Raw genomic sequence first — 26,122 nt, forward strand, 5'->3', positions numbered from 1 at the left:
TTTTGATCCGTTGTACTGTGACTGATGGTGAGTGACAATGACTGAAAAGCTATAATGCGCTTTCGCGAAACATTACTACTTCCACACGTCATTTCTATTACAGCAGACTATCTGTATGACATGTGAAGTTAGCTGTACCGCACACCGTACTTCATCATGCAGCCCCCGCCGTAGGGAGTGGAATGTAGCGGTGGGAGATTAGCGGAAAAGCTGATAATATTTTCAGTTCGTGCTACTGTTTGACCACTTTCTGTGAGGGTAATGACATCCGGAAGTAATAAAGTTTCTTGCATGCGCAAAAAAAGTGACGCTCGTATTTCATATTACACTTATTTGTAGCAATGAATATGAAATGAAATTAAGGCCACAGCTCAAGGTCAAACATAAGCAGATCAGCGCGTAAAGGCTATGCAAGGTTAGATTGTATTGATTGCCAGCAGTGGTGAAATTGCTACAGCTATTGCATACTGGACAAAAATGCGAAGCAAAAAATTTTGTGTCAGATCTCATACTTTGAGGCAGAACCGTACCGAGAAGATAGAGGGCCCCTGGCTGAACTTCCAAAACAGCCCTCCCCCTTCTCTCGTTCCCCCCTGGAAAGTTCAAATTCAAATGTGTGTGGAATCTTATGGAACTTAACTGCTAAGGTCATCAGTCCCTAAGCTTACAAGCTACTTAACCTAAATTACCCTAAGGTAAGTCCCGAGGGAGGACTCGAACCTCCGCCGGGACCAGCCGCACAGCCCTGGAAAGTATCTTTCTTCTATTTTTTTTTCTAATCGCATTTGAGAAGTTTTAATTTTGTGAGTAGGTTTAGTAGAACTGAAGCAAAGAGGAACCGATTGTTCATTGAGATTTGATACAAGAATTACATGAGTTAAATGTTGAGCAAAGTGATTAGCAAGCGATAGTTAAGTTATCGGAAGTTTCAGCATGTGTCAGAGTTTGGTTCGCACTAGAATAAAACAAAATACCTCATACTAAGTAAGGGCTACTTTCGGTGTCCTTACGACACCAGATGCTTGAGCAATTCGGCTGGAGCAACCAATGGAAACTTATAGATTTTGTTTATACGAGGGTTCAACGTAGAGAACATAGCGCAACGACTGACAACTCTGGTCATACTAAATAATCAGTCAACTTTTTTTCTCCCCGTCTCGGATCGTATCAACTGAAACATGGGAGTAGTAAAAGTATCGGTTGGAAGGGAAAGTAAATTATATATATATTATCCCCTCCACCTCAGTCGGCAGAAATCACCAAAAGGCTGGAGCCTTTGGTCAAATAACATATCGATAGTAGCAATGAAAACTTCGTAACTACATCAGTCCGCGAAAACTCGTAATTCCAGTAACCAGTGTCTCCATAATCAAAGAGAGATTTGGAAGTTCATGGATTTCTCTAATCTCTCAACAACCATGCTATTATTATACAGTTAGACATGTAGGAACCTGTTATGCATTTTCAACTTCTCGCGACACTCTGAAGATGGCCGGTCGATATGCGACCGAAATATCAGTGGTAGAAGTTTTATTGGTTCAGCTGCATGCCCGAAGTTTAATGAACTATGTAGCAACTTTCTTTATCACTTTATAATTTTTTTAAGAAAGCGTTTTTCCTTCACCACGGAAATATAACAAAATGGAGTTACTAGATTATCACTGCCTACCATCCAGTTTGCTTCAGCACCCGCTAAACGATCTCTGAGATCGGTCAATACTGAAGCGAAGCAGTAGCAACTTCATTGCTGAGCGTGGGATAGCTGTGTAGATGGAGTCGTGTGAACAGAGCGAACTGTTGCCAAATAAAGCCGGACGTCTGCTGGGTAGTAGTCATTTCTTTATGGTGCTACTTGGGCGAATTGACCGCAGAAATGACACTATGACTACAGCGTGCGTTTGCAGTCCTGGGACGGGGAAAGGGCGTATTCTCATAGGCAGAGGATAACCACAAGAGGTTTAGCAGAATTACGTACTTATCTTGGTTAATTCTTAAATTATGTTTTTTTTTTCTTTTTAGGTCAGTGTTTGCGCTTCGTCTGCGCCTGCGCCCTTCGCAGGAGCCTATCTCGCCACGCCTTCCGTACGGCCCCGCTCAGAGTAAAAAACTACTTCATAGGTAGGAATGAGCAGTTAGCAGCTTTTAAGTCAGACTATATTCCCCACTTCATGTGGGTTCCGATCACGTCAGCTGATGCTGAAGTTCTGAATAATTCCTGTCACTTACCACATCCTCATAACATAATGCTTTTTTTTTTGCTTGCGTATTCTGACAAATTTTGTAACATTGTCTTCTTGGTTTTGCTACCAATTATCTGCTATGTTTTAAGAACTAAAACGTGGTCCAAGCAGGCTGTAATCTAATTATTGTCTGTGCTATTGGCTAATTCGGCAGTCGGTCGTTTTCAAGAGCTTATCGCAAGCCTCAAGCTTCACGTCATAATCGCCGGCCGGGGTGGCCGAGCGGTTCTCGGCGCTTCAGTCTGGAACCGCCCGATCGCTACGGTCGCAGGTTCGAATCCTGCCTCGGGCATGGATGTGTGTGATGTCCTTAGGTTAGTTAGGTTTAAGTAGTTCTAAGTTCTAGAGGACTGATGACCTTAGAAGTTAAGTCCCATAGTGCTCAGAGCTATTGGAAATTTGTAGCTACCGCAATATCTTCTACTTATGAATGAAACTGTGTATGGAAATCTAAAATGTGAGCCCGGAAAATATGCTCAGAAAGAGTTACTTACTGTAGCCATGAAATTTAACTCTCAGCGTCAGTTCTAAATTAGGGAGCTTATCTTTCCGCATTTCTCTAGAAAAACACTGTTATGGCCTAATAACCGAAACTAAGTGAAAAAATTTCTGATAAGATATTCTGGAGAAGAGATAAAAATCCATGGAGAAGAGATAAAAACTTTGAGGTTCGCCGATGACATTGTAATTCTGTCAGAGACACCAAAGGACTTGGAAGAGCAGTTGAACGGAATGGACAGTGTCTTGAAAGGAGGATATAAGATCAACATCAACAAAAGCAAAACGAGGATAATGGAATGTAGTCAAATTAAATCGGGTGATGCTGAGGGAATTAGATTAGGAAATGAGACACTTAAAGTAGTAAAGGAGTTTTGCTATTTAGGGAGTAAAATAACTGATGACGGTCGAAGTAGAGAGGATATAAAATGTAGACTGCCAATGGCAAGGAAATCGTTTTTGAAGAAGAGAAATTTGTTAACATCGCGTATAGATTTAGGTGTCAGGAAGTCGTTTCTGAAAGTATTTGTATGGAGTGTAGCCATGTATGGAAGTGAAACATGAGCGATAACTAGTCTGGACAAGAAGAGAATAGAAGCTTTCGAAATGTGGTGCTACAGAAGAATGCTGAAGATAAGGTGGGTAGATCACGTAACTAATGAGGAGGTATTGAATAGGATTGGGGAGAAGAGAAGTTTGTGGCACAACTTGACTAGAAGAAGGGATCGGTTGGTAGGACATGTTTTGAGGCATCAAGGGATCACAAATTTAGCGTTGGAGGGCAGCGTGGAGGGTAAAAATCGTAGAGGGAGACCAAGATATGAATACACCAAGCAGATTCAGAAGGATGTAGGTTGCAGTAGGTACTGGGAGATGAAGAAGCTTGCACAGGATAGAGTATCATGGAGAGCTGCATCAAACCAGTCTCAGGACTGAAGACCACAGCAGCAGCAGCAGCAAGATATTCTGTACCTTACCTGTTTTGTACTAGCTAACTTCAGTCGCTCGTTGTTTCCATGATAAGAATAACAGCTGAAACAAAAGATTCTAAAATCTGAGTGATGAGCACTGGCTTTTGCAAGAAAAAGAACGATTTACAAGTAATCTTTACGTTAAATTTATTCCCTGGCAGATTAATCGTGCTGATTTGTAGACAGAATCTTTTCGTCTGAAGGAAGTTTATTATATTCGAAATGAGAATGTATTCATTAGCCGGCCGCAGTGGCCAAGCGGTTCTAGGCGCTTCAGTCCGGAACCGCGCGACCGCTACGGTCGCAGATTCGAACTACTTAAACCTAACTATCCAAAGGACATCACAAGCATCCGTGCCCGAGGCACATTCGAACCTGCGATCGTAGCAGCAGCACGGTTCCGGACTGATGCGCCTAGAACCGCTCGGCCACAACGGCCGGCGCTGGAAACGGAATTGGCGTAAAATATCTAGGAGTAACTATACAGAGTGACCTTAATTGGAATGACCAAATAAAACAGCTGGTGGGGAAAGCAGCTGCCAGACACATTCATAGGAAGAGTCTCAAGGAAATGTAACTCATCCACGAAGGAAGTGGCTTATAAGGCGCTTGGTCGAACGATACTTGAGTATTGTTCGTCTATCTGGGATCCCTACCAGATAGGGCTGGTAGAAGAGGTAGAGAAGATCCAACGAAAAGTGGCACGTTTCGTCACGGGATTGTTTAGTCCACACGAGATCGTTACGGAGGTGCTCAACAAACCCCATTGGCGGACGTTACAAGAAAGGCGCTGTGCATGACGGATAGGTTTTGCTATTGAATTTTCGAGAGAGCACTTTCCAGAAAGAGTCGGACAACGTATTACTTCTCCCAACGTATGTCTTGGGTAATAGCCACGAGGAGAAAATTCGAGAAATACGGTTTAATACAGAGGCTTACCGACAACCTTTCTTCCCACGCGCTATGCTCGAGTGGATCAGGGTTGGGGGGCTCAGTTAGTGGTACAAAAGGTACTCTCCGCCACGCACCATTAGGTGGCTTCCGGAGTACGACGTGGCTGTAGATAAAACAATAAACTGGTAGCCAAGATCGCAGGAATTCTTTTTATTCCATGATTACCGGTTTCGGCGGAACTAAAGTCGCCATCATCTGATCTAGGGAGGACAGAAAACACTATAACATTGGGCTAGAAGAAGGGATCGGTTAGTAGGGCATATTCTGAGGCATAAAGGGATCACCAATTTAGTATTGGAAGGCAGCGTGGAGGGTAAAAATCGTAGAGGGAGACCAAGAAATGAATACACTAAGCAGATTCAGAAGGATGTAGGCTGCAGTAGGTACTGGGAGATGAAGAAGCTTACACAGGATAGAGTAGCATGGAGAGCTGCATCAAACCAGTCTCAGGACTAAAAACCACAACAACAAGAATAGATCCGATGACGGCGATTTTAGTTTCGCCGAAACCGGTAATCATGGAATAAAAAGAATTCCTGCGATCTAGGCTACCAGTTTATTGTTTTACAACCATCTAGACCGCTCCCACATGAGCACAATGAGCTCCCTACAGAGTAGCTGTAGATACTTGCAAATCTCCCTCCTCCCTCTACCCTCCGCTGGGCAGTAAGGTACACCTCGCAGAGAGCAGGAGGTGGGCAGTGCGAGATGGGAGCAAAGAGCGTCTCCGGGTGGGGCAGGGCAAGTGTGCCGTGGTCGGCCGGCGATGGCGCCGCTACAGGACGGACCTGCTCGCCCGAGCTTGTGGTACTGGTACTGGCTGTCATACGCCCGTCACTCAGCGCCGTCTGCGCCGTATACGGAGGGGCCTGCCCCTTATCGGCATCTCTCACACACGCACACACACCCGTACACACACACACACACTTACATGCACACGCACACGCACACACTTTGCGAACGTGCGCCGGAATACCAAGCGGACGGCACACTAACCCGCCCTTCTTGCTGCCGCTCACTTCAATTACCTCCCTCTGTACTCGGAATCGCTCCGGCGCTCCGAGGCAGCCTACGGGCCCGTCGCCCATTTGTCCGCGTGGTGGTGACCGAGGCTGCCGTGTTCGCCGTGACAATCAACAAAAGAGTCCCGGACGTAAAGTCGCGTTCACACCTGAAACTAAAGTGACACCACTGCGCCTGCCATACTAATATTCTACCGTACAGGAGTTGGACAAAAACTTGTGAACACCAAAAAAACAACCACACTACACGGTGCAGGAAACACGATGGCATTCAAAACAGCTTCCACTCCTCTCCGAATGGATAAATACAGGTCCTTTGTAAGTAGGCTGATACCATTATTTCTACAAGGACTGCAGTGGGTCTGCACCTCTGGTGGCCCACCAATACCATACTCTCTACCAAGACTATAGTGGGTCTGCTCTGTGATGACCTACCTACCAATATTCTTCGACTGACTCTGCTGTGGGTTTGCTCTGTTGTGGCCCATTACCTGTCTGCATGTCAAGAGTCAACACTGTCTTTTCGTTGGAAGGACAACACTACTTCTTGAAGACTGCATGGAAATCCACTACTTCCGTGTGCATTTTCTTTTACTGCTCAGACTTTGAGAAAAACACTGCAATTTTACTGTGATGAACGGTCAGGACTGTCTTTATGGACTGTGAGAAAATTTTAGCTTTTGACCAACATTGTATCGATCAGTGTGTGCATTTGATTTCTTTGTTATTGTAATTATGAAAATTTTTTTCAAATCTGTATTGGCCACTGCCCAAAACAATTTTTAATTTTTTTGTGGGGAGCATGGGGGCTAGGTAAGTAGGCTGTTTAGGTTTTCTTTATTGGTAACGCCACGTAGCGCTCTATATGAAAATCACTGACTGTGCTGTGTGCAGTCTGTGGCTGGTTTGCATTGTTGGAATATTCGCCATTGTAGCTTTGGGCAGTTGGCTGTTAACAGCGCGTAGCGCTGCGCAGTTGGAGGTGAGCCGCCAGCAGTGGTGGATGTGAGGAGAGAGATGGCGGAATTTTTAAGCGGACGATCTGGACGTGTGTCCATCAGAAAGAGTAAATTTGTAATATTGGATATCATGGACTGATATATACATTATGACTTTTGAACACTATTAAGGTAAATACATTGTTTGTTGTCTATCAAAATCTTTCATTTGCTAACTATGCCTATCAGTAGTTAGTGCCTTCAGTAGTTTGAATCTTTTATTTAGCTGGCAGTAGTGGCGCTCGCTGTACTGAGTAGTTGGAGTAACAAAGATTTTTGTGAGGTAAGTGATTTGTGAAACGTATAGGTTAATTTAGTGAGGGCCACTCTCTTGCAGGGATTATTGAAAGTCAGATTGCGTTGTGCTAAAAAATATTGTGTGTCAGTTTAAGCACAGTCATTTATAATTTTTCTAAGGGGACGTTTCACCTTTACGGTTCTCACGAGATTCTTACATCATTCTTACTGCAAAATAGTGGCAAATTCAGGCAACGCTGCTGGGGGTGGACAGCGATCAAGCACCCTTCTCTCCAAAGTAGACCACAAGTGCCTTACATATTGCGATCTGGTGATTGTGGTGGTCAGAGGATGTGCGAATATTCATCCTCATGCTCACGAATCCTGGACGATGCGAACTGGTGAAGTGGAGCCATGTCTTCTAGGAACACGGCATGACCGCTGGAGAGCAAACGTTACACCATAGGGTGGACCTGGTCAGCCAACGCGGTCACATGATCTTTGGCAGTAATGGGACCTTGCCAATACCACGGTATGGCTGCCTAAGTCATCACCGTGCCCCAAGCCATGTTTCACTGCTGGGTGGTTCAAATGATTCAAATGTCTCTGAGCACTATGGGACTTAACAGCGGAGGTCATCAGTCCCCTAGAACTTAGAACTACTTAAACCTAACTAACCTAAGGACATCACACACATCCATGCCCGAGGCAGGATGCGAACCTGCGACCGTAATGGTCGCGCGGTTCCAGACTGAAGCACATAGAACCGCTCGGCCACACCGGCCGGCGTACTTCTGAGACATGACATCGTGAAAGTCATGGATGTAGATGGTCACGTATCTACACTACTTGTCAATTTCAGAAAGGCATTCCACTCAATACTACACCTAAGTTTATTATCGAAAGTAAGATCGTATGGCGTAGCAAGTGAAATTTTTGATTGGCTTTTTGACTGGTGGTGTGTTGGGATAGTTGCTGTTCATGTTGTATGATGATGGCCTTGTAAACAATATTGATGGTAGTCTCAGACTTTTTGCAGACGATGTACTTAACCGCAATGAACTACTGTTTGAGAATAGTTGTTCAAATATTGAGTCGTATTTTGGTAAGATTTGAAAGTGGTGTGGTGCAAAGATTCGCAACTTGCTTTAAAGTTTCAGAAAAGTAGAAATGTTCATGAAAGGGAGCAGTATCGTATGACTGGTGTACCAGTGAATCACAGGGGGAAGAGGCCAACTCATACCTGTGTGTAGCAATCTCTAGGGATATGAAACGAATGATATGTAGACCCAGTCATAGCTGAAGCAGGTGTCAGACAAATGTGTTAGAATATTAGGGAAATGTAGTTAGTCTACAAAGGACATTACTTACAGAACACTCCTGTGACCCTGCGTTTAAGGGACAGTCAAATTCAAACGAGGTTGTTTCGAGTATGCTGCAGAAGATTCGTGGGGAATCCCCAACACAACCTCCATACAGTCCTTATCTCCCTCCATGCGATTTATATAGTTTTGGGGCTCTGAAGAAAGGCATTCGTGAACATCGATTTGTTTCGAACAAAAAGAAAAAATCCCGTGAAAGCAATGGCCGTGATGTCTCACAGTGGAAATAATTAATAACAGTTATAGTGATCGCATTTGAAAGAATAAAGGTTTACTTACTTTTCTCCATCTGTCTCGTTTTCATTACACTGCCCCTTATAGATAATTGCTCAGTTATGTTGGACCCACACCAAATAGGACTTACAGGGCATACTGAACGTATAGAAGCAAGGGCAGCACAAATGGTTCAAATGGTTCAAATGGCTCTGAGCACTATGGGACTTAACTGCTGAGGTCATCAGTCCCCTAGAACTTAGAACTACTTAAACCTAACTGACGTACGGACATCACACACATCCATGCCCGAGGCAGGATTCGAACCTGCGACCGTAGCGGTCGTGCGGCTCCAAACTGTAGCGCCTAGAACCGCTCGGCCACTCCGGTCGGCTGGCACAAATGATAACAGCTATGTCTGACCTACAGGAAAGCATCACGAAGATTCTGAGGAAACTGAACTGTTAGGTACTTAACACATACAATCCAAAAAAAAAAAAAAAAAAGCTTTAAGTGATGAACCTAGGAATCCATCTAGGAATCCATTGCAACCCACCTACATAATGCTCTTATAGATAACACGAGGACAAGATCAGACTAATTACAGTGCGCTCAGTGGTCTTTAAACAATCATTCTTCCCTCGCTCTCTATACGCAAACCATTTCACTGTGTAAGGTGTCATACAAATAACATACCTTACACTGAATTCCTGAAACAATTCTGATGCACTCGATACGTCACACGACATAGTCATACAACATAGTTATGCGAATATGAATGAATGTTATTAAAATGCTGATGTAATAAATAAGCCAGCATTTCGTGAATATAAACCACATTCACTCGCACTAGTAATTGCACACAAGTAATTTCCTCGATCCGAGCTACGAGACGCAGTTCTGAGGGAAAGAGAATTTTACGACAGCAATTCCCGTCCCATATAGACCGACACCTTTCGCAACGAAGCATCTAGCGGACGCAATGAGACGCCTGCCGCCACTGCGTAGGCTGTTGGCAAAAGCTGCCCCTTGTCCCCACTTTTAACGACGACCATTCGGAACGCCTTTCTACAGGAGCGCGGTGGGAGATGACAGATAAAACGTCCGGAGATAAAACGTTCAGAGAAACCCAACTCAAAACATAGGTGACTCATTGTAGCCACCTGCATTAAAAAATCGTATGAAAGAAAAAGCTGTTTATCTCAGTATTACATAGCAAAAGTTAAACTTTGTCCTACGGAAGAAACGATGCCTGTGATAGGCTACAAAACCTTTAGTGGTTGGAGTCATAACAAAGTACGAATGCTTTGATTGGCAGAAAGAAACATGTGGCCACCAACCAGTCAAATTACAGACATAGTAATTGGTTCTTCTCTTGCGGAAATTGTCAAGTGTTTGAGTAAGGCGACTAGCGCCGTGCTGAGACGATTGCGAGAGTCATTATGGGAACAATTGTTCACGTGCTCATCTTAACTCGTAAGGAGCTAAATTACAAAGTCTCTTAGTATGGAGAACCGCACCGAGCACTGACAGCCAATGCTTGCAAGCGATTTGAGGGTAACGAAGTACGCGCCATTCCAGCCAAATAGCGTGCACCATGCCAATTAGCTAGGGAATAACTAGGAGTCTATGCTTCACTGAAGACGTAGGAAATGTATCCGACTGGTGTTTAACAGTCGAGAGAGATTTAGAATAGATTCTCAGGTTCACAGCTCGTGCCGACAGCCGACACTGCTTCCACCGACGCAAGGTAAACACACGCACACCGCGCCACGCCAGCAAGTGATATTCAATAATTGACACTGAACTCCTTTTTTTTTCATTCAACCATGAGCTGTAGTTAAACATATTCACGATTGTCGGGATTAAATGAAGCGGAAATGCGAGATGTCTGATCTGACGAAAAGGATTGATCAGCCACTGTAGAGTTATGAATTGTTTAAATTGTGTACTTCTTCTTGATTGCTCGTTACCAACCCACATTCAATTTTGGGTATTTTGATTGTGCATTTTAGCTTAATTAATATCTATGGCCCCAATTGTATTAATTTGTTTGTATTTTTATCTACCCCAGACATGGTCATCAACCAGCTTACCATTAAAGAACCTTATAATAGTTAGGAATTTCGCTTCACAGTTGTGAACACCAAGTTTCTATATTTTACCATCCTGTACGTAATTTCGCTAACATTACCACGTCATGAAGTAATACTTAGAGTAAAAGTATAGTTACTCCTGGACCTATACACTAATTTCTGTTAGTGATAACGTTTTCTTTACAGGGAGTGTAGTGGAACCGACATTGAGATCATTATCTGTTTACATCACTGCCCATACTACTGCACACTTCTGATCTCTCCATGTGTGAGATGGTGTCTTCCTACCTCGTAGGCTGTAGGCTCAATACGAAATTCCTAAAACACTCACAGAGCGTCCTTGCGCAACTGTGGTAGAAAGATAGATCATGGCCAATCTCACACCTGTTAGAACTGTCTACATCTACATCTATACTCTCCAAACTGCAGAGGATACTTGCAACTTTCGGGAACGTTTTTTTGTCTGGGAGCAGTATATTTTCTGCGCTTATTGTGGGATGAGCTGTTCTCTTCATTATAACAGCCAATTTTTCTTTCATCCATTTCCATATCGTCTGTGATTTATAAGTTTGTGCTTTTTGTGTCTTAGAAGTTTCAATAAGGACATATTGGTTAAAGAGTAGTAAATTGTAAGTCCTCTTTCGAAGAATTTGCTATTTTTTGCGATCTTTCTACGCACTGCTTCGTTGCACATCGTTGCATTTTACATTGGATCTGCTGTTACACTGGAATTCCACAATTTTATATTTGCAACGTTTCGTTTGATGATTCCATGGATAAGATTGTGTTGAATGGAGCTAGCTACCCAGGTACGACTTACGAACCACTGTCAAAGCCTCAATACAGTATCTCTCTTTCCGCCCGATACACAGTTTTAACCTGTCAGATAATTTCAAAAAACACAAACACACACAGCAGTGCAGAGAAAAGATTCATTCTGGAAAACACATCTAGGATGTGGCTACTTCCATGTAAAATTTTTTCTTTCAGTAGTGGCTGACAGTATGCAAGAGAGCTCTGTGAAGTTTGGAAGGTAGGAGGGAGGTAGTGATTGAACTGAGGATGTGAAGGTCTCAGTCGCTAAGAGCATTCTATGTCTACATCTACGTACATACTCAGCAAGCCACCGTTTGGTGCATGGCGGAGAACACCCCCCCCCCCCCCCCACCTATTCATTTCCTTTACCCTTCGACTCGCAGACAGAACGAGGAAAAAATCTATGAGACTCCGTGCGAATTATAATTTCTCTTATTTTGCGTTCTTGGTCCTTACGCGAAATGTACGTTGGCGGCAATAGAATCGTTCTGCAGTCAGCTTGAAATGCCGTTTCTGTAAATCTTCTCAACTGTGTTTCACAAAAAGAACGTTGTCTTCCCTACTGGGGTGCCCACTTGAGTTGACGAAGCTACTCCGTAATACTTGCGGGCTGATCGAACCTACAGGTAACAAATCTAGCGGCTCGCCTCTGTATTGCTTCGACGTCTTCTTTAACCGCTTTGACGATACGAAAAAGTATTCCATCTAGGCCCGTCGACTTATTTTTTTTTTTTTGTCAGTTCGTCCATTTACTTGTGTTGGACGCGAGTACCTATTACCTGAGATAGACAATGTTCTGGGTCCGAGTCCCAGCCCGAACCACAGTTTAATTTGTCAGAAAATTTTGGTACTAAACCACTTTCGAATTGCCGGTGATCACAGGTTCGTGATATGGAGATCTAGAGTAGCAAGTAACAATCAACAGGAATGAAGTCAGAAATGAAGATTATTATTTTTCTTCTCTAGGCTTTTTACGTCTAGGCTAAGATAAGACTGTCCTGATCTCATCAGGTCATCTTCAGTCTGCCTGCATTGATCTTCTCCTAAATAGTTATAATTTAAAGATTGCGTTAGGTTCCTGATATAGAAAATTCGAAAAACACTTCTCTTTCACTACTGTTTGTTATAAATTTCACAACTAATTCTGCTCTTATGTATTTGTTTTCGATTTGACCCTCTCTACCACAATCTTTTACACATCTGTTCCTCGCAACTTGATCGTCCGCGTAAATAAGGCGTCTGGATATTACTGGCTTTCTTATACTAAACGCAAAGACATCTCTCCACACATTATCAAGTCACATATTGACATACATGAGCGGAAGTTGGATAGTGATTGAGACATACTGCATCCCTGCATTAAGACACTGAATCTATTGGATCAAGTGTCTTGAACAATTTTTTGCCTACATTATCTCCCATAACATCTTCCTGTTAAATTGATCTCCCTGTCATGATCATCTATAAAGCCTATGTGTGTTTTTATATATTTTCTAATTATCTGTACCATTGCGAATGACACTGGAGGATATCTTTTACGGGAATGGTACACTGAAGAGCCAAAGAAACTGGTACTCCTCTCTAATATCGTATACGCGATCACGCATGAGTGTCGCTGCACAACGTGGCATGGACTTGACTAATGTCTGAAGTAGTGCTGGAGGGAATTGATGCCATGAATCCTGCAGGGCTGTCCATACATCCAAAAGAGTGCGACGGGGTGCCGATCTCTTCTGAACAGCACGTTGCAAGGTATCTCATTTATGCTCAATAATGTTCATCGCTGGGGAGTTTGGTGGCTCAGCGGACGTATTTAAACTCAGAAGAGTGGTCCTGGAGTCACTCTGTAGCAATTCTGGATGTGTTGGGTGTCGTATTGTCCTACCGCCATTGCTTACGTGCGTGTCACCTATCACAGTCGTATCTAGACGTATCAGGGTCCCATATCACTCCAACTGTACACGCCCCACACCATTACAGAACCTCCTCCGGCTTGAACAGTCCTCTGCTGACTTGCAGGGTCCATGGATTCCTGAGGTTTTCTCTATACCCGTACACGCCCATCCACTCGATACAATTTGAAAGGAGACTCGTTCGATCAGGCGACATGTTTCCAGTCATCAACAGTCCAACGTAGGTGTTGGCGGGCCCAGGAGAGGCCTGAAGCTTTGTGTCGTGCAGTCATCAAGGACACACGAGTAGGCCTTCGACTGCGAAAGCCCATACCGATGATATTTCATTGAATGGTTCGCACGCTGACACTTGTTGATGGCCCAGCATTATAATCTGCAGTAATTTGCGGAAGGGTAGCACTTCTGTTACGCTGAACGATTCTCTTCTGACGTCGTTGGTCCTGTTCTTGCAGGAACTTTTTCCGGCCGCAGCAGTGTCGGAGATTTGATGTTTTATCGGGTTCCTGATATTCACGATACACTCGTCAAATGGACGTACGGGAAAATCCCCACTTCATCGCTACCTCAGAGATGCTCTGCCCCATCGCTCAGGCGCCGACTATAACGCCATGTTCACACTCACTTAAATCTTGATAACATGTCATTGCAGCAGCAGTAACCGATCTAACAACTGCGCCAGACACTTGTTGTCTTACGAGTATATAGGCATTGTCGACGGCAGCCTGTTTACATATCTCTGTATTTGAATGTGCATACCTAAACCAGTTTCTTTGGTTCGTCAGAGTATTTATTCCTCAGTCCAAATAGCCTTAGAAATATTCTGGAGCCTTTTAAAAATGGTTCAAATGGCTCTGAGCACTATGGGACTCAACTGCTGTGGTCATAAGTCCCCTAGAACTTAGAACTACTTAAACCTAACTAACCTAAGGACATCACACACATCCATGCCCGAGGCAGGATTCGAACCTGCGACCGTAGCGGTCGTGCGGTTCCAGACTGAAGCGCCTTTAACCGCGCCTGGAGCCTTTTATTTATAATTTTACCATACTTTTGCAAGGTGAATTTAATAAATATTTGTGTATGTCTTATGTTAGTTTATTTGTCTCTTTTTTGGAACGAAAGACGGCTTTGGGTGTGTCCTATTTAGCAGGTACTTCATGATTTCGCCAGGATGTGTCGAAAATGCCCAAATTTTAAGTTTTAAGAGATGATCTCCGTACTAGGAAGGTTTATTGGGCGTTACACATGATAATAACAGTAACACTTAAGAAAAATCAGGATACTTCCAAAGAAGTCCTTGACATCGAAAAAGTTAAGCAAGTAGCGTAAACCGTTTGGTAAACTAAAAAACACGCGACAGGGAAACAAAGGTAACATGTGTTATGCCTAAGAATTAAGAGGGAAGAATTGGGACGTGATTCAAGAAAGAAGCGCTCGAATTAAAAAAATTATGTATGGCTGGGATGCAGTCTTTCTCCTCTTCCGACGTTAATGAAAAAGTATAAGGTAACAGATACATGTATACGTGGCAGATGCCGCAGCCGAAATAACTACGTATTTGACCTGTTGTGTTGTTAAATAGTGACTTGAAGATGGTCACTTGGCTGTAACTGTCTGTGAATAAAACATACATTATAATTGTTTTTGGTGCTTCCAGGAGGACATTTTTGAATATTCTTCTTTTCATTTATCTGGTGCTTATACACCTTTCATTGTAAGGTATCGCCAGCCAAACTTTAGTGGTAATTTTAACATTACTTAATTTATCTTGTTTTCTTACACCTTTGACATTTTGCCTATCAAAATACCAACTCCATAATAATGAGTATTTATTAAAAAACGAGCGGTATTCCAGATGAAGTTAAACAACATATTCAGTTTCTCAGAAAATGTATATTGCAAACAGCCGAAAGCGACGGTTATTCAACAAAATACTTACGCAACAGTAAAAAGTGTTACAGATACAAAGAAATCAGAAAAAAGGAAATCTCAAATGGACAAAGCCATATATTACAAAGAAGGTCACATTTTCGTGCAAACGCTTGTAGAATTATTATACGAGGGCTGCTTTTTTAACTGTCCGATAAGTCGCCGAATTAAAACGACAGCGAAAATTCGATGATGCTTGGCGCATTTTCTCTAGTATGCCCATCTATAGGGGCACGTCCAGCTTTTCAGTTCTGAATGGACAGTGAGCACGAATAGCTGTCTAGAACAGTAGTCTACTGCCAAGTGGTAAGGGCATGCTGTCAACCACTTTATTCATGCTGAGGGATTCTGACTGATATCACGCAGCCCACATAACGTAGCTGTCATGCGTAAGAGCCAAATGCGGCAACGCTCCCAGGAAGTTTGAAGCAGGATGTACAGACGTTCATCACGCAAGCGGTCATGAAAGAAGTCGACTGCCTACTGATGATCTTGTTCAGCTAACGGATCAGACGATTCGAGAAAATTATCTACTAAGGGCAATTAGGAATAATCGAAGAGGAATGTTGCCTTCAGACACCGTCTCCTTGATGAAAACGCTTGGCTACACACTGCGGTTACAAAGAAGACACTCCTGCAGCGTTTTCGACGGAAACTGTGTGATTACCTACCATACAGCCAAGCCTTGGCTCCCTCTGATTTTTAGGTCTTTGCCAACGTGAACCACTGGTCGAGGAAAGAGTAGAGAATTAGCGGAAATCACAGGCGGCTGCATTTTACGAAGAGGGTACAGCGCTACGATAAATGCCTAAGTCGGAGTGGCGACTACGTAGACATTAGCTGGCAGGTGGAGCTAAATGTTTCAAAGAAAACTTTTTGGTTTCCACTGTGGTTTCCATTTCTCGATCATCGGACTGTGATAAAATAGTAGCTCTTGTAGCATATGTTGAATGAAGCAAAACTATTCGAAACAGCCTTCGAGATAATGTGAGGTAACACAATAATAACTGTTAAGAGAATCAATTGAAAAAACAAAAAGTGAAAAATTCGAAATAGAAACTTACGCATGCGCCGTATTTCATACGTTAGGATGAGAGATAAGCTTGTATAAACACTCTATATTTGTTTAAACATATGTATAGGTGATGCGATGGATGAAAAATATTTCAGAAACACTGCCCGAAGAGGTGTATTAAGCCATTGTGCGTATGAAGAGAGGAAAGGAGCTTGGAGATTACTGTATTGCAATAACGGAGGCCACGTAATTCAAAAATAGCTGTCAAAATAATGTATAATAAGGAAGACGGCCCTCCAAAACTGGAATATTGTGATTGTTATACATCTTAAAGTGCGATTGCATTTACCGTCATAAGGAACAGATTAATGAGTGTACGGAGCAGAAAACGAGCCTTACAAAATCTAGGGGAATCGCAGAAGATAGAAATTTTAAATTATTCATCCTGACACTTTTTTTTCCTCAAAAAGCACTGTATTTATGTTCGTTTGTTTCTGGTGCTATTACCCAATTGTCGGTCATTTTCTTTTCATATTACTTAGCAGCACGCAAAATAAAAATCTGACCAAAAAACGCAATCTCAAACAAAAGAAAACAAAATTATGACAGCATGTTAGCAGAAGTATGACAAATGAAAAACGTTATAATACTATCACGTTTACAAAAACAAGGCCAACAGTAAGCCGAACAGGCAGATGTCTGCTAGATTGTATAACAGAACCGATATGTGCGTAGGAAACAAAATGGAACTGTGCTTTGCTCAGAGCAGAAATCTCAACTATATTTATTAGTGTGTAGAGTATAATGTAAAGCTCGATGTATTATGAGTTTTGCGCACCAAGAATATTAAATGCACGAGTTATACAAGGGACAGTCACATGAAAACGAGATAGACAGAAAAAGTGTGATAAATATACACTCCTGGAAATTGAAATAAGAACACCGTGAATTCATTGTCCCAGGAAGGGGAAACTTTATTGACACATTCCTGGGGTCAGATACATCACATGATCACACTGACAGAACCACAGGCACATAGACACAGGCAACAGAGCATGCACAATGTCGGCACTAGTACAGTGTATATCCACCTTTCGCAGCAATGCAGGCTGCTATTCTCCCATGGAGACGATCGTAGAGATGCTGGATGTAGTCCTGTGGAACGGCTTGCCATGCCATTTCCACCTGGCGCCTCTGTTGGACCAGCGTTCGTGCTGGACGTGCAGACCGCGTGAGACGACGCTTCATCCAGTCCCAAACATGCTCAATGGGGGACAGATCCGGAGATCTTGCTGGCCAGGGTAGTTGACTTACACCTTCTAGAGCACGTTGGGTGGCACGGGATCCATGCGGACGTGCATTGTCCTGTTGGAACAGCAAGTTCCCTTGCCGGTCTAGGAATGGTAGAACGATGGGTTCGATGACGGTTTGGATGTACCGTGCACTATTCAGTGTCCCCTCGACGATCACCAGTGGTGTACGGCCAGTGTAGGAGATCGCTCCCCACACCATGATGCCGGGTGTTGGCCCTGTGTGCCTCGGTCATATGCAGTCCTGATTGTGGCGCTCACCTGCACGGCGCCAAACACGCATACGACCATCATTGGCACCAAGGCAGAAGCGACTCTCATCGCTGAAGACGACACGTCTCCATTCGTCCCTCCATTCGCGCCTGTCGCGACACCACTGGAGGCGGGCTGCACGATGTTGGGGCGTGAGCGGAAGACGGCCTAACGGTGTGCGGGACCGTAGCCCAGCTGCATGGAGACGGTTGCGAATGGTCCTCGCCGATACCCCAGGAGCAACAGTGTCCCTAATTTGCTGGGAAGTGGCGGTGCGGTCCCCTACGGCACTGCGTAGGATCCTACGGTCTTGGCGTGCATCCGTGCGTCGCTGCGGTCCGGTCCCAGGTCGACGGGCACGTGCACCTTCCGCCGACCACTGGCGACAACATCGATGTACTGTGGAGACCTCACGCCCCACGTGTTGAGCAATTCGGTGGTACGTCCACCCGGCCTCCCGCATGCCGACTATACGCCCTCGCTCAAAGTCCGTCAACTGCACATACGGTTCACGTCCACGCTGTCGCGGCATGCTACCAGTGTTAAAGACTGCGATGGAGCTCCGTATGCCACGGCAAACTGGCTGACACTGACGGCGGCGGTGCACAAATGCTGCGCAGCTAGTGCCATTCGACGGCCAACACCGCGGTTCCTGGTGTGTCCGCTGTGCCGTGCGTGTGATCATTGCTTGTACAGCCCTCTCGCAGTGTCCGGAGCAAGTATGGTGGGTCTGACACACCGGTGTCAATGTGTTCTTTTTTCCATTTCCAGGAGTGTATTAACAGTTAAGGCGATTACTTTTGAAATAAAGAACTGCATTCTTTTCATCTATCTCGTTTTCGTTTGACTGCCCATTATAGAACCGAAAAAGTTCGCATCACAAATGTGACTCATGAAAGGGCTGATGACATACCTACAGACAACGGTAACCTCAAACTACAAAAATTTCGCTGAAATGATAAACTCGTTGATACTCGCTTAAAGTGCAATGTAGGGCAGCAGACTAAGAGAAGTAAGGGCGCTAACTAACAACAGTCGTACTCTCTTGATTTGACATTTTCGCCTGTCTGGTTTTGCGATTGGCTGAATTCAAAGCTTCATTTTCACAATGGGGTCACTTCTCCTATGGAAGTTGTTGCCAAAACCAAGCAGTGCCATATTGCTCATTTACGAACATTCTACCGTAGTGTGTTTCTGTATTTCAACGACGGAAGCGGAAGACCTCACCTTTCTAAAAATTTAAAGGAATTACCCTGGCTGTCGTGATGTAATTAATCTGATACAGTATTAATCACCTTTTGGTGCTGCAGTTCTTCTTCTTATGTCCGTGCTTGCTATGAAAATATGCAAGTTCCTGATAAGCTGCACATGTTCGATTTATAAGAAGGACGATATTACACTAGCAAGTGGTGTGTTATGTCACATCTGTTCAAGAAACACTTGGCCTCACCTTCATTGCTTGAAAGCCCGGTAATGAAGTAAAATAGTGTATTATGATGTTATCCACCGCTTTATGCCGACCATTTTTTATTTATTTTTGTATTTTATTGGAAACCAGGATACTCCGATACATTTCAACACTGTATGACTGATGTACGTATTGACTGTAACCCAAAGACGTCTTATAAGATTTACTTTATTTTATTTTTATTTTTATTCTGTCGACGGAGATTTGAACTTCGTTCCTCGCGAATGGGGTTGTTACTGTAGGGATCAAGTCTAAGCTGAACATCAGTAAGCGCAACTACATTCGGTTTCAACTACCCGAGATGAAATCAAGATGTAAGCTCCATATACTGTTACTCCCAAGTTACCGATACTAAACTTCTTTAGGAACTAAAATCAGCGCTACTGAAAACCTCTACATCTGAATATATAGTCCGCAAGCCACTATACGATGTGTGGTGGAGGGTACCTCTGGTACTTTTGTCGTTTTATTCTTTCTCTGTTCTATCCACGAATGGTGAGTCGGAGGAACACTGTAAACTCTCTAATTTCACAGATTTTCTGATCAGCGTCATTTCGCGAGGTAATGTGAGCAGAAAGAAATGTGTTGCCTTTCTTACAAAGCACACCCCCAGGAATTTCAACATATCCCTGTCCGTGATACACAACGCCTCTCCTGTAGCGTCTGCCACTGATGTTTGCTGAGCATCACCGTAACGCTGTCCGCCCCGGTAGCTGAGTGGTCAGCGCAACAGAATGTCAATCCTAAGGGCCCGGCTTCGATTCCCGGCTGGGTCGGAGATTTTCTCCTCTCAGGGACTGGGTGTTGTGTTGTCCTAAGCATCATCATTTCATCCCCATCCACGCGCAAGTCGCTGAAGTGGTGTCAAATCGAAGGAATTGCACCTGGCGAACGGTCTTCCCGACGGGAGGCCTTAGTCAGACGACACTTACAGTTACCGTAACGCATTCTCATTGAGTCCCGTCACGTGACTAAACGTGCCGCTCCACATTGGATCTCTTCTGTGTATCCTACTTGAATACTTCGTGTCTTTGCCAGACTGTTGCTCTAGAATCGATCGAACAAGTGTTGTGTAAACTACACTCCTGGAAATTGAAATAAGAACACCGTGAATTCATTGTCCCAGGAAGGGGAAACTTTATTGACACATTCCTGGGGTCAGATACATCACATGATCACACTGACAGAACCACAGGCACATAGACACAGGCAACAGAGCATGCACAATGTCGGCACTAGTACAGTGTATATCCACCTTTCGCAGCAATGCAGGCTGCTATTCTCCCATGGAGACGATCGTAGAGATGCTGGATGTAGTCCTGTGGAACGGCTTGCCATGCCATTTCCACCTGGCGCCTCTGTTGGACCAGCGTTCGTGCTGGACGTGCAGACCGCGTGAGACGACGCTTCATCCAGTCCCAAACATGCTCAATGGGGGACAGATCCGGAGATCTTGCTGGCCAGGGTAGTTGACTTACACCTTCTAGAGCACGTTGGGTGGCACGGGATCCATGCGGACGTGCATTGTCCTGTTGGAACAGCAAGTTCCCTTGCCGGTCTAGGAATGGTAGAACGATGGGTTCGATGACGGTTTGGATGTACCGTGCACTATTCAGTGTCCCCTCGACGATCACCAGTGGTGTACGGCCAGTGTAGGAGATCGCTACCCACACCATGATGCCGGGTGTTGGCCCTGTGTGCCTCGGTCGTATGCAGTCCTCATTGTGGCGCTCACCTGCACGGCGCCAAACACGCATACGACCATCATTGGCACCAAGGCAGAAGCGACTCTCATCGCTGAAGACGACACGTCTCCATTCGTCCCTCCATTCGCGCCTGTCGCGACACCACTGGAGGCGGGCTGCACGATGTTGGGGCGTGAGCGGAAGACGGCCTAACGGTGTGCGGGACCGTAGCCCAGCTGCATGGAGACGGTTGCGAATGGTCCTCGCCGATACCCCAGGAGCAACAGTGTCCCTAATTTGCTGGGAAGTGGCGGTGCGGTCCCCTACGGCACTGCGTAGGATCCTACGGTCTTGGCGTGCATCCGTGCGTCGCTGCGGTCCGGTCCCAGGTCGACGGGCACGTGCACCTTCCGCCGACCACTGGCGACAACATCGATGTACTGTGGAGACCTCACGCCCGACGTGTTGAGCAATTCGGCGGTACGTCCACCCGGCCTCCCGCATGCCCACTATACGCCCTCGCTCAAAGTCCGTCAACTGCACATACGGTTCACGTCCACGCTGTCGCGGCATGCTACCAGTGTTAAAGACTGCGATGGAGCTCCGTATGCCACGGCAAACTGGCTGACACTGACGGCGGCGGTCCACAAATGCTCCGCAGCTAGCGCCATTCGACGGCCAACACCGCGGTTCCTGATGTGTCCGCTGTGCCGTGCGTGTGATCATTGCTTGTACAGCCCTCTCGCAGTGTCCGGAGCAAGTATGGTGGGTCTGACACACCGGTGTCAATGTGTTCTTTTTTCCATTTCCAGGAGTGTATATGTTTCGTGTATGACTTTTCATTTGCTTAAGATTCTTCCAACGAGCCTTAGTCTGGCAACTGCTTTTCCTACAATCAACTTCATGTGGTCATTCCACTTTAGGTCGCACCGTTTTTGAAACCCTCAGATAGTTTACGGCTGTTACTGTTTCCAGTGTTCACCAACAGCGTAATCGAACAGAAGCGGATCTCTTCGCCTCTTTACGCACAGTATGTCACATTTCTTTACGTTCATGTCAACTTCGAATCCCTCGACCAATCATCGGTCCATCGCAGGACTTCTTGGATTTCGTTACAATCCTCTGGGGCTACCTCCTTCCTGTAGGCAAAAGAGCATCTTCTGCAAAAAGTGTCGTGGAGCTTTCGATGTTCTCCACTTGAACAGTAATGGCCTTTTAACACTCCCTTTGGGCAGTTCGGAAATCAGCTCTACAGCTGTCGCTTTCGTTGCCACTACATTGTCAGAACTGCTACACTGCGCAACAAAATTGAAAGCTCACGTTTTTGAAACCTCGTAATTGTCTCCCGTTCCGACGAGTAAGTTTGAAATTTGGCTAAAAGATGCCTACAGCCTTCCTCTGTAATGGCGCAAAAGCTTGGCGCCCTACGACGCCACCCTCGGAGTCGGCGACTGTTCAGACAGAAAGGCATCGACACACAAAAAAGTTAACTGTAAGGTGACTTATTGACGTCATGTTGACATCAAATTTCACTAAAATTCTATTAAACCCCACTTTGCACGTGTCACGTTGGGAAGGTAGTTACAACCCCTCTTACCTATATTTCGCCCTTTTTTTTGACGCCTCAGCGATAGGGTTAGAATCGCGACTACCAGCGTTGATATTACGCGGTTTTCTTGTGTGGGGCCGAGGAATACATTTCAGACACACTGTCGCTCAAAATCGACACGAAAAGGCCTTACAGGGTCGCATAAAATGCGTCAATGGAGCCACTCTTTCCCATGCCCCGTCGATTCCCACACATTTTGCGATCGAAACTGACAGTTCGCAGTGTGACACGGAGCGTAGCGCGACAGCAATTTTGCTCTGCTGTACAGTTTGGAATTCAGTAGGGGCTTTTAAAAATCATTCGGCGAAATCTGAACACGATCCGAAGCAGTGTATGGTTCATGTGCTTTTTCATCCCTCCTTTTCCGCTTCCTCCTATGGTATGTTCATTGGGACTGAATCACTAAGACGTGTCTGAGTAATAATAAAGGATCACTTAAGCGCCCCCTTCGGTTCGACGACACCCTCGGTACCACCCATGCACGCTAATTGCACACGTAAGACACGTACCTGTCAGAACCATCGACACACATACTACGTTGCGTCTGCTCTAGCGCCTGAAGGCAGGAAAACACCACCTGAGGGATGTCGTAGGAGTTTGGCTAACCCTCAGGCGCTAGATCAGCCATGAGGCTGAATGCTGTGTCGAAGATTCTGTGAGGTACATACGTAACGTGCTCATCTAAGATCCCGGGGTCCCAGGTTCGATTCCCGGCCGGGTTGGAAATTTTCTCTGCCCGGAGACTGAGTGTTCGTGTTGTCCTCATCGTTTCATCATCATTCGTGAAAGTGGCTAGACTGGGCTGTGTAAACATTGGGACTTTGTACGGACGCTAATGACCGCGCATTTGAGCGCCCCACAAACCAAACATCATCATCAACTAAGGTGCGTGGTTGGCGCCAAGGATGTTCAGATGTATGTTTTTCGTGATTTCTCTGACTAGCTGAAGGAAAATTTCGTGTTGTTTCCCTTGACCAACACATGACCGACTTTCCTCCGTATCCTTTTCCCAGCCAGAGCTCGTCCTCCGCCTCTGATGACCGCGCCGTCGACGGGACGTGAAACGCTGACTTTTCTTCCTTCTTGTGTGATGTGGGGTGACAATTATCGCTAATGTCAGCTGGACTCACCTTTAGTTTGAAGTAGGAAGAAAGCCAGGAGCGTCCACCGACAGCGGTACACGTGGGCGCGGCGTCTCGTCATGATTCCTGCAACACAGAGCGTCACTACTGTTAATTCCCCGGAAACATATCATACTAGGCGTGCTACACAGACACCAATGACTAGAAATTTGCAGTATTCTGATAATATGCAGACTGTTGGTTGTGTTAAAGGAAAAAACAGCTAGTTTCTCAGTGTAGTGGCATGCTTACGACTAAAAAATAATGTGTTCATTGATATTAACACTAACCATGTCTCACGTGTACGTATAAAAGATTCGTTCCACATAATTTCGTTAAAAGATGCGTTCAAATGATCTAGAGAACATGTAACTAACTAACTAACATCAAAAATGTTACTCATCGACGAAAAACACTATAGATGTAAAAATGAATTTTTCCACATAATGGCAAGAGGTGCAAATAAATAAGAACACTGCTGAACAAACACTGTTATTTCCTAGAAGTGCCATGACGCAGAAGATAATTCCATCAGATGGCAGTTGAGTAAAAATGTATAAGATAAGCCAGCACTCTTGTCTTTAGGCCAACACAATAACAGACCCTTCTAATGGTAAAACATGCAGAAATGAACATTTTTATTATTTTACATGTGTGTTACCTTTATTTTTAACTTATTATTCAGTTAAAATTTAAGCAATTTTAAGTGTCTGCCAGTCAATTTACGACTGTAAATGTCTATTTATGGTGCCTGCATATCATTTTAGATCGTTAGAAATCGCGTGGTACGAGTCTCTGACATTAATACTTAAACTGTTAGCTTTGAACCACTTGAAGGCCTGACCTGTTACCACCTGAGAAATGTCATGTAGGGTTGAGTTTAGGCAGTTAATTAGCATGTTCGCATCATCGACGATCACAATGGTTTTTGTACCAACCCTCAGAGTCATAGGAAGGTCATTTGGTGTAGGTTAACGATAACAATGGACCAAATATCAGTCCTTGTGGGGCACCATATGTCATATTACCCCATTCTTATGTTACTTTCATGCCTGTGACAGTCTTTCCATAGACCTCTACTTTCTAGTATGAGGGCCAGACTCCATTCATGCAATATGGATGCCATTAATGCCTCAACTCTTTAGTTTGCCAAGTAGAATTTTGTGGTCCACACAACCAAAGGCTTTGGCAATGGGGTAATTTTTTTGTTTGTTTAGCTATGCCATCACTTTACGAAATCAAAACTGAGAACCGGTTAACAAGTTCCGGTGAATTAAATGAATCAGTGGACTATCAAAGAACGCCTTGTCAAACACTTTTGTACAAAGACTGGAAGCAGTGAAACACATCTATGGCTCAAGGCCCCTTCTCTCCAGTCTTATTAACGGTTATTAATACAGCATATGGAAGTCAGTCAAGAAATACGTTCTACGTTATTACTTGATTAAAACGATAGCTTGATGGTAATCCTATCAAGTCCACACAAGATTTCAATTTTTTCTTAAGAACACCACCATAACAGAATTGCTACTTTCTAGTGGCCTGGTGGATTTTTAATATTCCTGGTAGCTGTATTACTGAAATTAATCTGACTTACTGTTCATGCAATGTCTCCACACGTCAATCCATTCCATTATAATTTGGTTGTTTATTAGTGGGCGCAATGTTTCCTGTCGCTGTTAGGAAGAGAAACCTGAAGGATTTATTGGTAGCCGACTCCTCCTAATCCAGTGATGTGTTTCTTAGTAGAACCAACTGAAGTGTATATGTTACTAATAATATCAAATAATACGAGTATTGGTACAATTGGGTTCTGTAAAAATTCAGTGCAGTAATGCGATAACTGTAAATAAGTGCTATAACATGAATTTTCTATTTGATGCATGGCTACAAAACACTAAACATTATCATATGTGCCTCATTGTACTAAACATTTACATTTTTTGTGACATTTATTATCTTGTAAATAAAAATACGTTTAAGATTTTCTTTTTACTTGTACCACATCCATAAGAACCATTTTACTTGGGATCTGTGAAGGTACATTAGCACATAAGGTTTTCTTTGTAAATATTTATAGTGTATTCTTGTTTTCTGACATGTTTTACATCTGCGACGATTGCCTCATTATGGATTCATCGTAACGAAACGTACGTCTAATCATTTAACTTTGAGCTGTTACTTGATACTATTCACTTTGAATGTGGATTATGACATCCAGATTAGTGAAACACCCAACCTCTATTCATTTTGATCATTTGACACTAGTTACCATGGCTGACGAACCGATCCACGAAAGGCGCTAACACCGATTTCGCACCTGTAATAAAACTGTGGCAACTGAAAAGGTTCCAGTTCCTCATTTGTTTTATATCTGACAGTGATTTACAATC

General features: G+C 44.2%; 1 protein-coding gene across 1 annotated transcript in view; it reads right to left on the reverse strand.

The window, feature by feature from the left end:
- Window positions 1-26,122, reverse strand: part of LOC124619992 — a 159,580-nt gene that overhangs the window by 52,610 nt on the left and 80,848 nt on the right. Inside the window, exon 2 of the mRNA XM_047146656.1 lies at window positions 23,739-23,816. Coding sequence (XP_047002612.1) covers window positions 23,739-23,811 — 73 coding nt within the window. The 5' untranslated portion in view covers window positions 23,812-23,816. The remainder of the gene's footprint in view (window positions 1-23,738; window positions 23,817-26,122) is intronic.

This window comes from Schistocerca americana, chromosome 6 (genome assembly GCF_021461395.2).
Source record: "Schistocerca americana isolate TAMUIC-IGC-003095 chromosome 6, iqSchAmer2.1, whole genome shotgun sequence".
Taxonomy (NCBI): Eukaryota; Metazoa; Arthropoda; class Insecta; order Orthoptera; family Acrididae; genus Schistocerca; species Schistocerca americana.